This window comes from Brassica napus, chromosome C8 (assembly GCF_020379485.1).
Source record: "Brassica napus cultivar Da-Ae chromosome C8, Da-Ae, whole genome shotgun sequence".
Lineage (NCBI taxonomy): Eukaryota > Viridiplantae > Streptophyta > Magnoliopsida > Brassicales > Brassicaceae > Brassica > Brassica napus.
The window spans coordinates 30813166-30827332 of NC_063451.1; the positions used below are offsets into that span (position 1 = coordinate 30813166).

Sequence of the window (14167 nt, forward strand, 5' to 3'; positions counted from 1 at the left end):
ATTTGAATGCATTTATTTTTTCCTTCATTTTATTGCCTAGTAGTGCCTATAATTATAATTTCAATGTGTGCTTTGTTTAAAAATATTATATTTATTTGACACTCATAAGAAAAAACAATTCGACTTGTTTAGATGTATCAAAACACTTTTAATCCAAAACTATATATGATCTTAGGAGAATTTTCATGTTTACCATGATATTATTATTCATGTTTACCTGAAACATGCATTAATATAATAATTTGTATTTTTTTCTCTTTTATGATTCATTTGAGATGTTGGAAAAGAATATAGTTATAAGATTTTATTTGATAAGTTTTTCTTTATAAAAATTAAAAATAGCAAAAGAGATTCGCTTTTTACTATTCGATTTAAACGAAGATAAGATTACTGATTACACAAATTATGTTTTAAGTCGATCGATCGCATTTGAGTTTTTGTGTTTACTCAATCGATATTTTCCTTACTTTTTTTTTCATTTTGTTGTCTCTCAGTTCTGACTTTTAAGTTCTTTTTTTTGTCAAGAGACAAGCTCTCATATACTGTCATATAGCTTTAACAATTTTAACATTTTCATTTTATCAAACTATCATAATTAAGAATGGGTTTGTCATATTGGGCAGAACTTCATAATAAGCAATTTACCACGCATGCATCTATAAAAGTCTCATGGTTTCTCTTTCTTTTTATTTTCCACAAATGAAAAGAAAATACTGAATGAAAAATGTCTTGCTCAGCTTATGTTACAGTAAGCAAATTTGTATTCCTTTTGGTTCTTTACAAAACAAAATGTTCATCTCCTCTTGTCTCTTTTTCTTATCTAAGAAAGTTACAAATTTGCATCCCACACAGCTTGGTCACCTTCTCCACACACGGCATGAACCAGCCACATTCTATCGACTGATTTGCATACCCCACTGCACTTCCAGTCGAATGACGCCACACACACGTCTCCAACCTCAGCTCTCATTTCACAAACTTTGGGAAAGATAGAGTAACAAGATGAGAAAAAAGCTCAAATCCTCCTTTACTAACTTCTGAAGCATCTATAAAAATATATAGCTTTTTACCTGGAGGAGTACCACAACAGAAATTACGATCATCTATATGCTCAACCTCAAGACCGAGGAACCATGACCCTAATGTCACATCTTCATTTGCATACTTGTGCAAAATTGGCCTGGAAAGTAAAACATCACATGTTATATATGCTTGGATAATAATTAATAACCATTTCCCTGGATAAAACATATTTTTCTTTTGTGGAGAATTCAAGAGCACATAGTTATTTACTTACTGGTTGTTAGATATGTATGTCGCAAGATCCTTTGAGATGGCATAGATCTGTCCTGTAGCATGTCGAAAATATTTGTTGCCTTCCTCTCCAAACTTCCAAAACTCGGGCTCACGATATTTGGCCGTCCTACACGTTTTGAAAACTGCTTTTAGATCAACGATGAGATGTAACATTTCAAGAAAAATGAGATGGTACAATGTCTTAGGCCTCATTAGATAATCCGGTACAGGGCTAGTTATCAATACTCCTTGGAAATTAGTTGGGTTTTGGCCTAGATACCCCAAATTAAACAAAAAATGTGATAATAAACACAGAGGAATTATTACTTCTTAGTAAGAACTGGTCCTGATTTCATGCATCCAATGTAGACCCTCGGCTTATGACGGTGAAGAGCTAATGTGGAAGCAAGCATACCTAACAAAGGCATAGAAAGATATTCAACAATTTAATTCAAGAAGAGAAGAAAAAAACACGGTAGAAACAGAGTTTGGTACCAAGATTAACATGAACATCATCATCAATCTTAACGTAAAACTCAGAATCCCATGTTGCAACTGCACTTGAAAAGAAGGTTTTGGTTTTCGCAGACAGATTATAATATCCTTCTACATGATCCTGCAAGAGTAAAGAGTCCAAGAAAATTGTAAATTAATCGTAGGAAAAAAATCAAGTTGTCTAATGAATCTTTATCTCACCAGCCTAAAGAAATCTTTGTATTGAGCATCTTCTGAATCAATTTCCTTATCCACTATACTATGTGGTATCGCACTGCCAACAAATTATGTATACACACTCAAATAAGAGTCAATCTAATAAAAACATTAGACTACGTTGCATTCCATTACTATTCAATGTATTAACCTGTGTCCGATCATGAACTTGACGACAATACCCTTTTCTTTTTCCAATTTCTCAAGCTTTTCCCCTGTGATAGATATATACATAAAAAGGGTAACTAAGATTAGACGCAATGAAGCATGAAAGGAACAAGAAATTTGAAGGAGGGACATCGCTATATATAACCCTGAGGCATCCAAGAGTCTCTTAGAGAATCACGACGTTGTCTACTGCTAAATGCAGTGTTGATACCAATCACCATGAAAACTTTCTTCCTTTGGCTTCCTTCTGTTGAAGTATTTGTTCTTGCGACATCCACAATTTGTTGATGGCTTTGTCTAACAGAGAGCTGCTTCTGAAGCATAGACACTGACTTGTCCAATGATCTGTGGTCACAAAGATATACAATTTTTAACATGCAAGTGTAAGATTCACAGCATAAAACAAATCATTTTGTTTTTATTAATTACACTCACTCTATTGCTTTATGGGTTTTAAGAACTTCTTGAATTACATCTTTTTCTTGTGATTTTTTCTGCATTTTGGCGAAATTTAAAGATTTAAAGAATATAAGCTTTTAAAAACACAATTTTTTTTGTGAACCAAGTCCTATAATGAAGAGATTCAGATCCAGACAACGAGATTAAAGTGTAGAAATAATACTTTCTCATGAGCATATTCCTCGGTAACTACGTTAACTTCCTGATCTCGCCGGTGTAACATGAGCTGGCTACCTGAATCCGACCCACGAAATCTGAAAATACAGCCAAGAAAATCAATGAAAAAAACTGATTAACAATCTAATTAATATCTAAAAGCAAGAAAAATGATTTACAATGGTAAAAATAATGAAACATTTAAACAAAAAAAAATGAAACAGAGGTAAAAAAACATAATCAAAAATCAAGAAACCTGGAGTTGAACATTGCTCCGAGAAAAAAGCAGGAGATGCAGAGAAGCGAAACCCATGTCAGTGATAGTCTCTTCGAGATTTTGGTCTTCATTGGTCTAATGAAGAGACAAGAGAATGGGACAAGCAATGAGAGAAGAGCACAATAAAACTTCAAGAGGTATATTTATAACGTAAAGACAGTGAAATTTAAGTAACAGTCCTTATTTAATGCAAGTTTGACTATTTAATTCAAAGTATCTAATATGTCAGGTGACTTACTTCCAGTTATAAATCATTTGCATGTTGAAAGAAATTAAATTTTGACCCCCAATGAACAAGTGAATTAAGTCAATACCTCAATGGTTTGTTGAATTATGTACTGTTATTAAGAACTTTTGTCTTTATATGGAATATCAATTTCCGAATATAGTTATTTTGTAAATGAATTAAAATTCATTTAAATTTACAAACAAAATTATTTGTAATATGACTATCCCATAAAAGTTACACCTGACTTCGAAGTTGTTACACGCAGTACGTACGTTTGCGTCTAACGCAAGTCAATGTTCAGCGCACAATGCTTATGAACGTTAGTATTAAGTTTCGTAACGAAATTAGGATAGACGTTCATAGTGTGACGGTGCATACATACATGATCGGTGTTGAGATTTTAGAGTTACACATGATCGGTGTTGAAATTTTAGAAACTATAAAATCTCAACACTGATTTTTTAGGAGTTGATTCTTTCATAGTATACACTATCAGTCTATGATGACCATGCTTGATCCGGCCATTCCAGTAACACAACACCAGAACCTGTTTTTCAGACTTACCGTCCACGCATTACCAATACTAACGGAGATATGATGCTGTTGTTGTATGTTACTTAAGATACCTTGATCTAAGTTGGTCTCACTACAGAAAATTACTTTTGTGTAGATCACGCATTAGAGAGCCTTCGAGTGTTATTGTGTCATTAAGCAGATTTAAGATCAATATTTGTGAAAGTAATCATTGATTGATTGATGAATGATGGCTGATGTGGAAAACATTTGAAACTTAGAAAATAAATACCAAAACTAATACCGTATAATTCTATAAACTTACAAAACGTACAAATTAACAACTAAAAATGATTCTCAAGAACTTAACAAATCAAGCCTATAGCGATTTGATTGGTTTAGCCAGAGAGAAACCGAAAGAAAGTCACCGGCTAAACCCGGTTTCCCTCGTTATCCCTCGGCGTCTAGAATCAATCACGTCACCGTCTCCAACCTATTCAGCCGGTATCCCATTCCAATTCTCTTCTTCTTCCTCCACACCCATAAAGCTTAAAGCGCTTCCGTCCATCCCCAAAAATTCGATTTTCTCTTGGGGTTTTCTCCGAAAATTTGAATGGAAACTTCATCCTCTTCGATTGATAACCATAAAAGAAGCTTCCCTTGCCTCCTCTACACCTCCTGTCGTCTCTGTCTCTGTTGATTAAGCAATTCGATCCAAAGGAACAACCTTTCTAGGGTTTAGATCATGGACCGTGCTCAATCGGATCTCTCCTTAGGTTTCGGCAGCTCCCACGCCTTACCTCTACCTCCCCCGAGAATCCCAATCGCCGACGACTTCGATGGCCCCCGATCTCGTAGGCGAGCCTTGGTCGATAAAGACGAAGACTTTGAAGAAGACGATGACGATCAGAGGGAAGATTTCATCCTCTTAGGCCACCCGATGAAGCTTAAACGGAGTAGACCCAGCAGCTCCACGTCATCACCAACCCCCCCTTGTAAACGATCAGCTATTGATTCATCGTTAGAAGCTAGACGATCCCTTGTGAAAGCCTGGGGCAACCAGCCACTCTCAGAAGCTGATCCCGACCTCCACGAGCTAATGCAAAAGGAGAAGCAAAGACAGTTCAGAGGAATCGAGCTCATAGCTTCCGAGAATTTCGTCTGCAGAGCAGTAATGGAAGCTTTGGGAAGCCATTTAACCAACAAGTACTCAGAAGGCATGCCTGGAGCGAGATACTACACAGGGAACCAGCACATTGATCAGATTGAGACTCTCTGCCAAGAACGTGCCCTCCAAGCTTTCGGACTTCGCCACGACCAGTGGGGAGTCAACGTGCAGCCTTACTCGTGCACCTCCGCGAATTTCGCTGTCTTCGCCGGTCTTTTGTCGCCGGGGGAGAGGATCATGGGGTTGGATTCTCCTTCGGGTGGTCACATGAGTCATGGTTACTACACACCTGGTGGGAAGAAAGTCTCTGGCGCGTCTATCTTCTTTGAGAGCTTCCCCTATAAGGTGGACCCTCGTACAGGGTACATTGACTACGAGAAGCTTGAGGAGAAGGCGCTTGACTATCGTCCCAAGATACTTATATGCGGAGGTAGTTCATATCCCAGAGACTGGGAGTTTCCTAGGTTTAGGTTTATTGCAGACAAATGTGGAGCTGTTCTGATGTTTGACATGGCGCAAATCAGCGGTCTTGTGGCTGCCAAGGAAGCTCCGAATCCGTTTGAGTATTGCGATATTGTTACCTCGACAACGCACAAGTCTCTCCGTGGACCTAGGGGCGGTATTATATTTTATAGGAGAGGGTTTAAGGCTAAGAAGCAAAGCATTAATCTTAATCACTGTGAGAGTAATGCCCAATATGATTTTGAAGAGAAAATAAACTTTTCTGTCTTCCCATCGCTGCAAGGAGGACCTCACAATAACCATATAGCTGCTCTAGCTATTGCTCTCAAGCAGGCCGCTTCACCAGAATACAAGGTTTACATGAGACAGGTCAAGAAAAACGCTAAGGCTTTAGCGTCTGCTTTGATAAGCAGAAAGTGCAAGTTGGTTACAGGTGGCACTGATAATCATTTGCTTCTTTGGGACCTGACTCCTTTGGGCTTGACAGGTATGTGATTAGTTATTCTTTATTATTAGGAGATAGTGAAATAAGTTGCTCTATGCGATCTTAGTCTATACATGCTAAGTCCTTGGACTTATGTTTTTCAGGCAAGGTGTATGAGAAAGTATGCGAGATGTGTCATATCACGGTCAACAAAGTTGCTATTTTCAGCGAAAATGGTGTTATTTCTCCTGGAGGAGTGAGAATAGGTAAAAGCAAATCAATTTGAAGCCTCAACATTATGGATTCTGGAGTTAGAATAGATTCGTGCCTTTTTCTTGCTCTCTGATTCTTGACATGTGCTCATGTATACCTCTGTTTTAGGTAGTCCGGCTATGACCTCAAGAGGTTGTCTAGAACAAGATTTTGAGACAATGGCTGAGTTTTTGTATAGAGCTGCTCAGATAGCAAGTGCTGCACTAAGGGAGCATGGGAAGTTGCAGAAGGAGCCGCTCAAAAGCATCTATCACTGTAAAGACATTGCAGATCTTAGGAACCAAGTGGAGGGTTTTGCTTCTAAGTTTGCAATGCCTGGCATTTGAGATTTGAGTCAGCCTTAAAAAATTCATAGCTCATTTTTTTGCCATGGTAATCTATATCCACGCACCCATTTCTCTATTTTATAGTTTCATCTATTTACATTCCCTAAGTTTGCTAAACTTAGATCAACATTTGTAGGGGGAAAAACAAACAAACTTGCCTGTATTGCTATGTTTGTAATTCTTCAAGGCTTGTGTACATAGACATTGGGGTGTGTTGGGGGTATTAGTGTATCCGTTTATGTTCTTTTCAAGTGGTAATAATATAAGAGGAGAAAAAACAAGTTTTGGAGAAATTAGCTGCGATGCGGTTTAAATTTTTTTTTAGAAAAGGGAATAATATAATTTCAGGATTGTGAATGTGTCGGGGAACACAAATAATTTCTGTAACCAGAGGAAAAAATACTTGCTTCTGACCTCAACCATTACTTTTTACCTTGGGGAAAATCATTACATTCTGAAAAAGAGAAAAAAAAAAAAAGAAACTGTAACAAAAGGAATAATACAAAAAGTTGATTATTTGTAACGAATATTTTTATGTTATTATTATCATTGTGCATTTGGTAAATCTCTGATCGTAGACCAACCTCATCCGGCGGACAGAAATGTTTATTTGGTAAATCAGCTGAGAAAGTCTGTGTCCTACTTGGGAGGCAAAGCATGGAATTCTGGTGAGTCTCTAAAAGCATTTAGTAGATTCTCTGTAGTTTTATTTGGTTTTGATTGTGACTTCTCTCCTTATCTATAATATTATATTATTATTTTCACTTCACATTTTTTTTACTTGTATTATTGAATTATTTTATCAAAGCCCTATGTTTTTTTTTCTTGATCTGGCAAAGCCTATGTAATTTGTTTTATGAGATGAATATAGAAGGCCAACGAGGCAAATACACAGATTAAAGTCGAGGGCAAAAGGATGGTGTCTCTCTTCCTTTCTTAAAAATTGATAGTTGAACATTTTGCAGCTATGTACTAGATGAAATGTCTTAAGACTCATTTTTGATATTTCAACAAAACATTTCTAGTTTTTCTTCTTCAAAAAAAAAAAAAAAACAAAACATTTCTAGTGGGTTCAACTATTCCTTTGGAAAGTCAAGGATTTAGAGAGCGAGCAGTAATGGGAATTGGCACTTTGGGTACTTTATCGATACACATATACCAAGTGATTCTCGTGGGCTGAGATTTACTCACAGATACAAAAATGAATATTTTGTCAAAGATATTTTTTGGGTAGAAAAAAAGGAGAAAGCAGAGATGAGTGAATTGTGTAAAGTGAATATTAAAATAAGTATTAGAAACTTGAAGAGGTAAAGATGGAGTGCTTTGAAACAGTGGGTGGGGGAGGATTTAGGGTGTGAAATTGGTAATAATCATAACTATTATTGACATAAAAGCCACCAAATGGTGTGCCCCAAAGCATGTAAACTTGGATGAGAGTGCCAAAGAATAAAAAGACAAATCTGCTTTACAAAGGATACATTCCCGTCATTATTTTTGATGAACACCATAAAACCACAGTTCAAATTATTATTTCCTCTCTTCTTTCTATTATGTGAATCAAATCAAATTTCTAGTTTTTATCATTGGCCTTGTTCATTACTTTTCTTCTCCAACTATCTCTAAGACCATCTCCAACCCATTTCGATTTCCATTTCTATATTTTCCTCTAAAATAGAGAAACTCTATTATAGAGGTGAAAATGCTCCAATGTATGTCTCTATAATAGAGTTCATCTATTTATAAGAGAAAATATAGAGATATGCTATTTTCACCTCTAAATATAGAGACAAAAAGTAACTTTTCTCTATATTTTTCTCTAAAATAGAGGAACTCTATTATAGAGGCATACATTGGAACATTTTCACCTTTGTAATAGAGATCTTTATTTTAAAGAAAAATATAGAGGTGTACATTGGAGATGCTGCAAGAGAACAACAAGCACTCCCTTTGACTCCCTCATCTTTAACCAAAATTTTAAAATTAAGTTGTCATAGTCCAATGATATATGGTCCTATTAGTGAAGGTGGATGATCAAATATTTCACTGAAGTTTCACTTTGAGACATGACTGCTGCAATTCTAATCACATTACAGTCTTTTCATTGATATATCATGTATGGTTCAGACATTAGATTAAAAAATTGTTCTGAAATTTTATTGAACAGCAACATCTGCAACGGGCTGGAACCAAAACTAAAAAGCAGACATTTGCTTTAAGATATGATTCAGAGAATAAATTCTATTTCTAGAATTATACTCCATAAAATAGAGCAGACTGACCAAAAAAAATTAAATTCTTTTCATAGCAGCAAAATAAAAAAAAGAGTTACAACAACTCCCCCTACCAAACGATTCTGCTAAGCCTAAAGTCTATAATTTTTTTTCTTTTTCTTTTGCTTATTTATGAAACTGAAAAATGTCGGCTTTTGATATTCATCTATGGCTGCAGAAATCTAAAAGCTTCTTCCTTCCTTCAACAATTTCATCAAACAAATCATCGATTTGCGCCACTATACTCTCTGTCCCATTCCTCAAATTACCAAAACACCCTTTCAGATTCTCCACCCTCTCTCTCAACGCCCTCTCTCCCTCCTCTTCGCTTTCCCCTCCTCCGCCGCAGAATCTCCGCTCAAGCTCCGCCTTCAGCTCTTCCAACGCCGCCTTGCTCCTCCTGTACTCGTGCATCAACATCCCCTTCCTCACCCCCATCCTCCCCACCTCAGCCGCCACTCTCTGCTGCAACCTCCCCATCGCTCCGACAAAACCGCCGACTTGGTTCTGCGTTTGCGTTTGAGACAGCGTTGCGTCGCCGGGTAAACAGTAGACGAGACCGTGAATCAAAACCATAAGTAGAAGCGAGCTCATGTTCCTCGTCGCGTAGAGCACGCCGCGGAAACCACTGAACCCGTTCTGTAACTTCGTCGACGACTCCATCGCCGCCGTCTGTTCCGACCAAAAAGGGAACCTTTGAACTCGATTCTCCATTAAAGCTCTGTTCTCTTCCTCTATCCCTATCGCCTCTCTCCTACACCCTGTTATCGCCCTTATCACCTAAACCCAACAAAACAGAGCATTCAAAGTTCTGATTTTGATCACAAAACAACAAAACAGAGCATTTAATGTTTTGATTCTGTCACCTAAAGCAAAACAGAGGATCGAAAGTTTCGATTTTGATCACTAAACCAACAAAACAGAGCATCGAAAGTTTTGAGTTTGATCACTAAACCAACAAAACAGAGCATTGAAAGTTTTGATTTTGATCACTAAACTACAAAACAGAGCATATAAAGTTTTAATTTTGATCACTAAACCAAAACAGAGCATTGAAAGTTTTGATTTTGATTACTAAACCAGCAAAACAGAGCATTGAAAGTTTCGATTTTGATCACAAAAACAACAAAAAGATTCGATTTTTCCGATGACCCACCTGACGAGAAAGCTGAGGAGATAACCGACGGTGGTGATAATGGCCGTCGAGGGTTGAAGCGATTGAAATACCGGCGGAGGAGAAGTTTTCGATGGAAGAAACGGCGGATTTGATGACGAGACAAGCTTCCCAAAGCTTGGAGCTTTCGTCCATATACTCATCGAGCCATTTGTCGCCGACGGGGAGCTGAAGCTTTTGAACGAGGAGAGTGAGGTGTGAGTGAGAGGTGCGGAGAAGACAGAGAGTTCTCTGCAAGAAGTGTACGGACATGAAGTTGTTTGAGAGGTAAACCCTCTCGAGATCATCCATTGATCTGTTTAGAAATGAGTAGTATCCGTTCACCGAGGTAGCAGAGGACGGATCCATTTTTTGTCAAAGATCTGATCTTTGGTGAGCTGGGTCGATAATCAAATTGAAAAGATATTAAGAGAGAGAGAGAGGGAGAGAGAGGATTGGAGGAGAGGGAAAAGGTTATATAGAGATTTGGAAGGTGTGTGTATGTATATATGGAAGAAGAGTGAAGAGGTTTTTGATTCTGATTTCTGAGGATTGAAAGTGATTGTTGGGTACAATGATGAGTGTTTCCTACTGAGGATGAAAGATGATAAGTAGTTTCCTTGTACAAGAAGAAGAAAAAAAAAGCTGAGATTTGAAAATGAAATGAAAAAAAGAGTAATGTTTTTGGAGAAAACAAGAAAATAAGACATATTGGACGGCATTTGGTTCATGAAATCTATCTTATTTTGTGGGTCTATTGTTTCTTACACTTGATAAATAAATTGAAAATTGAAATACGTTTGTTCCTCTTTGCAGAAGCGCTACTCCATCATCTCTTTTTCTTTTGGGTCTTTGGAAAAATTGATTCTTTTTTGAACAAAATATATAATAGTTGGATACAAGCACAAGAAAATAACAGAGAGAAGTTACAATCATGAGCCCGAGTACCTTAGTATTTGAATATGATTATATAAGTTTCAATGTTGGTAGCTAATAATCTTCACCATTAGTAGTTAGATTTGATTACAAAATTCTCTACGCAAGCGCGGAGTCGACTACATTATAGGTATATTTTATAGTTTTGTTTACGGGATTTTATTGTTTTTTTGTCTATAATGTGATTGATGGGACTTTGGATATTACATAGGTTGATGAGTTTGATATAAGAATGAACGACGAAGTCATATGTTGATATTTTTATATCTTATATGTTCAAAATTGAAGGTGATGGAACTTGTTAGTGTTTACTTAGGTAGTTGTTTGTATATAAATCAAATAGTGCATGGAGAAAAATAATAAATTTGGATTTAAAATGTTAGGGTTTCAAAATAACAGGGCCTTGAATCTGTGGTTTAGTCTAATACTGAAAAAACTGTTAGGACTTCAACTCTTTTTTTTCTCTATGTCGGGAATGTGGGCACTAATTTCCCGATTCATGTAGGTAAAATTGTTTCTTAGTTTGTGAGATTGAAAAGCGTAGATTGATTTTAAGCATGATTGATGAGAGGTTTACTTGCATCAGCTTCGTCTGCCGTGGGTGTTGAGTTTCGTCGGCGCCAAATGTTAGACATGCAAGAGAGAAGATCTGAATATGTTAATTTCGTGTTTTCTTTTTTCTTCTCTCTTGTTTTGTGGGTTCCACTCTTTGCTCAGACTGTACAAAAGATGAAGTCTGGCTAGGCCGTCTCACTTCTCTGAAGTATTCCCTTGATTAACCTCCCACCAACATCTATCTTCTGATTCTGTCTTGAAGTCGAGGAGCTTCCAGAAAAAATTAGCTTCCATCTGTTGTTCTGCTTGGAATAGAGAATTCTGAAATGCCGCATAAAAAACATATTGGCAAATAACTAATGATTGTCAACAACTATCACTATACTAAATAGAAAATAAATCAAGGTTTTTTGTTCTGCACAAACTAAAATCTTACAACAGGGTTGTCACGGTCTTTTCTCAGAAGCAAGATTTTTTTCCTCCCAGAAACCATAGTCAATGCAATTCTTGGGAGAGAGCTATCCATGACAGAGGCTAAAGTTGCGTAGATGAAAAAATAGATCAGAAACACAATAGATTTTTTCAGATAAGGAAAATATGGGATAAGTTGTTGACTAATTATCAGTTTCAGTTGTTGGTATGTCATTCCACTTGAATTTGCCTGATTGTAATCTTGCTTGGAGCTGCCAAATATGCTATGTTTACCAATTTCTGGGTTTGTGTTCGCAATCACTTGGAGCACCTAGCAACCTCAAAACGATCGACTTTCACAATGGAATCTGCTTTCAAAGATGGCATGTAATGATTAGCACGTCCGACGGGAGTAAACCCATGAATCACGGAATCTGCAAATAGTATTATCCAACAAAGAATCAGGAAATAAATTAAAACAATTATGTTAAATAAGGGTGATAAATCGAAGATTAAATTACCTTTTCATCAAGGAAAAGAACTGTGATTCCCACAAACTCCCTGTCTTTCTTGAAGTTCAGGGAATCCCAAAAGCGGAGGAAGCCAGAGGCTATGCTCTGACTACTAAGACCAAGACGGAGAGACTCGAAGGTTGAGTGACGGACGCCGGGACGCCGGTTTGACGAACTGGGGAGGCAGAGAGAAACATTTTCTAAAAGATTGTTAAAGGTAAGAGTAATCAATGAGTTTTGTGGAGATGCAGATTGGGTTCATCAAAGATGAGAATCATATATATATGGTTTACAGAGGGGCTACAAATCAGGAATATTTATGATCAAGCGATTTAAGATGGGGACATGAAGAGTTCACCGGTGAAAAAATAGATTACGAACATACACACGGCGCAACTCTGTAACTCAGACTTGTTTGAGACAATGATGAAAATAACTCATATTAAACTACAACAGTTTACAATATAGGAAAACCATAATTGTTGCAACCTTAAGTTTTTTTTCATATAACGTGATGAATCTCATTTAAAAATGAAACCCATAACACACTTGTAGGTCCGACCCTCAGAGGAAGCTGAAGAAGCAAGGGCTTCCGACCTTCATAAATATATATTAGGTTCGGCCATCAATGTACAAAGGTATCAGTTAGCTTAGTGGTATAAATGTTGGTGTTTATATCTTAATAACCCGGGTTCGAGCCATGGGTTTGACACTTTTTAAAAGTGGGACCCACAAAACGATGACGTGGCGCGCTGAGGAGTGAGCAAAAACTGATCTATTATAATACTAGGGTCGACCGGGATATAATATATTTGTGATATATAAAATTATAATATTCTATATAAAATATTCTTTTTGTATTTATTTTTTTGTTTTGAAATTTTTGGGTATATATTATGTATAAATCATTATTTTTGTTATTGTTTTTTTTAAAACGATTGTGTAGATTATTTTAGTAGAGCTATGTTTTATTTTTATTTTTGGGCTGTAAAACTTTTAGAGTATTTCATTGATGTTTTTTTGTTAAATTGTTTTATATTATGTCTTTAATTCAGTAAGTTAAATTATATATATATGTATATTTATTTTTTAATATCGCTATTAGATTTATGTTTAAGATTCTTTTTTGGAATTCGTGACATAAAAGTTTAAAAGAGGAAAATATATTAGATTCAATGTTTTTAATTTTCATTGATCTATGGGAATTGTTGTTTGATTTTTTTGTTCGTGTGTTATGACTACTAATGGGGGTGATATTGTATGTTAATGTCTTTTTGTATGTAATTATGTTTGGGTGGATTGTTTGATTGAAAGAAAAAATATAGGTGGTATGCATGGTCGTTTAATAACGTGTGCTAGTGGAACATTTGAGCGAGGTCCAAGTCTAAAAATAAAATTAAAATATTAAGAAATTTTTTCAAAACCAATATATAAATTTGGTTTAAAATTTCATGTATTATTAAATTTATAGTTTATAATTCGAAGAGAAACCTCAAATATTTATAGATAAAACTATTAATTCTTAAAATTATTTCATTACATTGTTAAATATATAGTCAATATTTTTTTTTTTGAACAGGGTCTTACTATAATCTAGGACGGCCTTGGTGGATTAGAATTGTCTTGATGTTAGTTGTTTTTAAAGATGTTTAGCTCATATTTGGGGGTCACTTGGAGTTTATTTTGTTGTGGACTCGTAAGGAGTGGTATTTGGGTTTGATTTCTTGTTTCAATTCACAGATCTTTCATGTTAATCTTGTTCAAGACAACTCTGATAGTTGACCCTTAAAACCCCTTTTTATTTGAAGTAGAATTTGAATGTCGCGTACTTAAACTAATCCTAAGTAATGGATCCTAGACAAAAAACA

At 36.1% G+C, this 14167-nt stretch overlaps 3 protein-coding genes across 4 annotated transcripts; 1 reads left to right on the forward strand and 2 right to left on the reverse strand.

Annotated features, from left to right (window-relative positions):
- Positions 1 to 655: 655 nt before the first annotated feature.
- LOC106431995 (probable beta-1,3-galactosyltransferase 5) lies at positions 656 to 3215 on the reverse strand. Its single transcript, XM_013872834.3, has 11 exons — positions 3047 to 3215; positions 2798 to 2888; positions 2611 to 2669; positions 2321 to 2520; positions 2159 to 2222; positions 1993 to 2065; positions 1792 to 1912; positions 1624 to 1711; positions 1298 to 1423; positions 1071 to 1180; positions 656 to 978 (listed from the first exon to the last, which is right to left on the reverse strand). Exons 1-11 carry the CDS (start codon positions 3136 to 3138, stop codon positions 830 to 832), a joined length of 1173 nt encoding a protein of 390 aa, XP_013728288.1. The 5' UTR covers positions 3139 to 3215; the 3' UTR covers positions 656 to 829.
- A 1136-nt stretch (positions 3216 to 4351) lies between these two features.
- On the forward strand, positions 4352 to 6755 carry LOC106425970 (serine hydroxymethyltransferase 6-like). Of its 2 annotated transcripts, XM_022690296.2 has the most exons (4): positions 4352 to 5926; positions 6028 to 6129; positions 6245 to 6508; positions 6599 to 6755. In XM_022690296.2, exons 1-3 carry the CDS (start codon positions 4555 to 4557, stop codon positions 6460 to 6462), a joined length of 1692 nt encoding a protein of 563 aa, XP_022546017.1. In that variant the 5' UTR covers positions 4352 to 4554; the 3' UTR covers positions 6463 to 6508; positions 6599 to 6755. The 2 variants fall into 2 exon arrangements, with proteins under 2 accessions (XP_022546017.1, XP_013728294.1); XM_013872840.3 differs by having other exon boundaries at positions 4353 to 5926; positions 6245 to 6755.
- A 1982-nt stretch (positions 6756 to 8737) lies between these two features.
- On the reverse strand, positions 8738 to 10594 carry LOC106431986. The gene is made up of 2 exons (XM_013872826.3): positions 9889 to 10594; positions 8738 to 9512 (listed from the first exon to the last, which is right to left on the reverse strand). The coding sequence occupies exons 1-2, from the start codon at positions 10252 to 10254 to the stop codon at positions 8895 to 8897; spliced, it is 984 nt and encodes a 327-aa protein (XP_013728280.1). The 5' UTR covers positions 10255 to 10594; the 3' UTR covers positions 8738 to 8894.
- Between the last annotated feature and the right edge of the window lie 3573 nt (positions 10595 to 14167).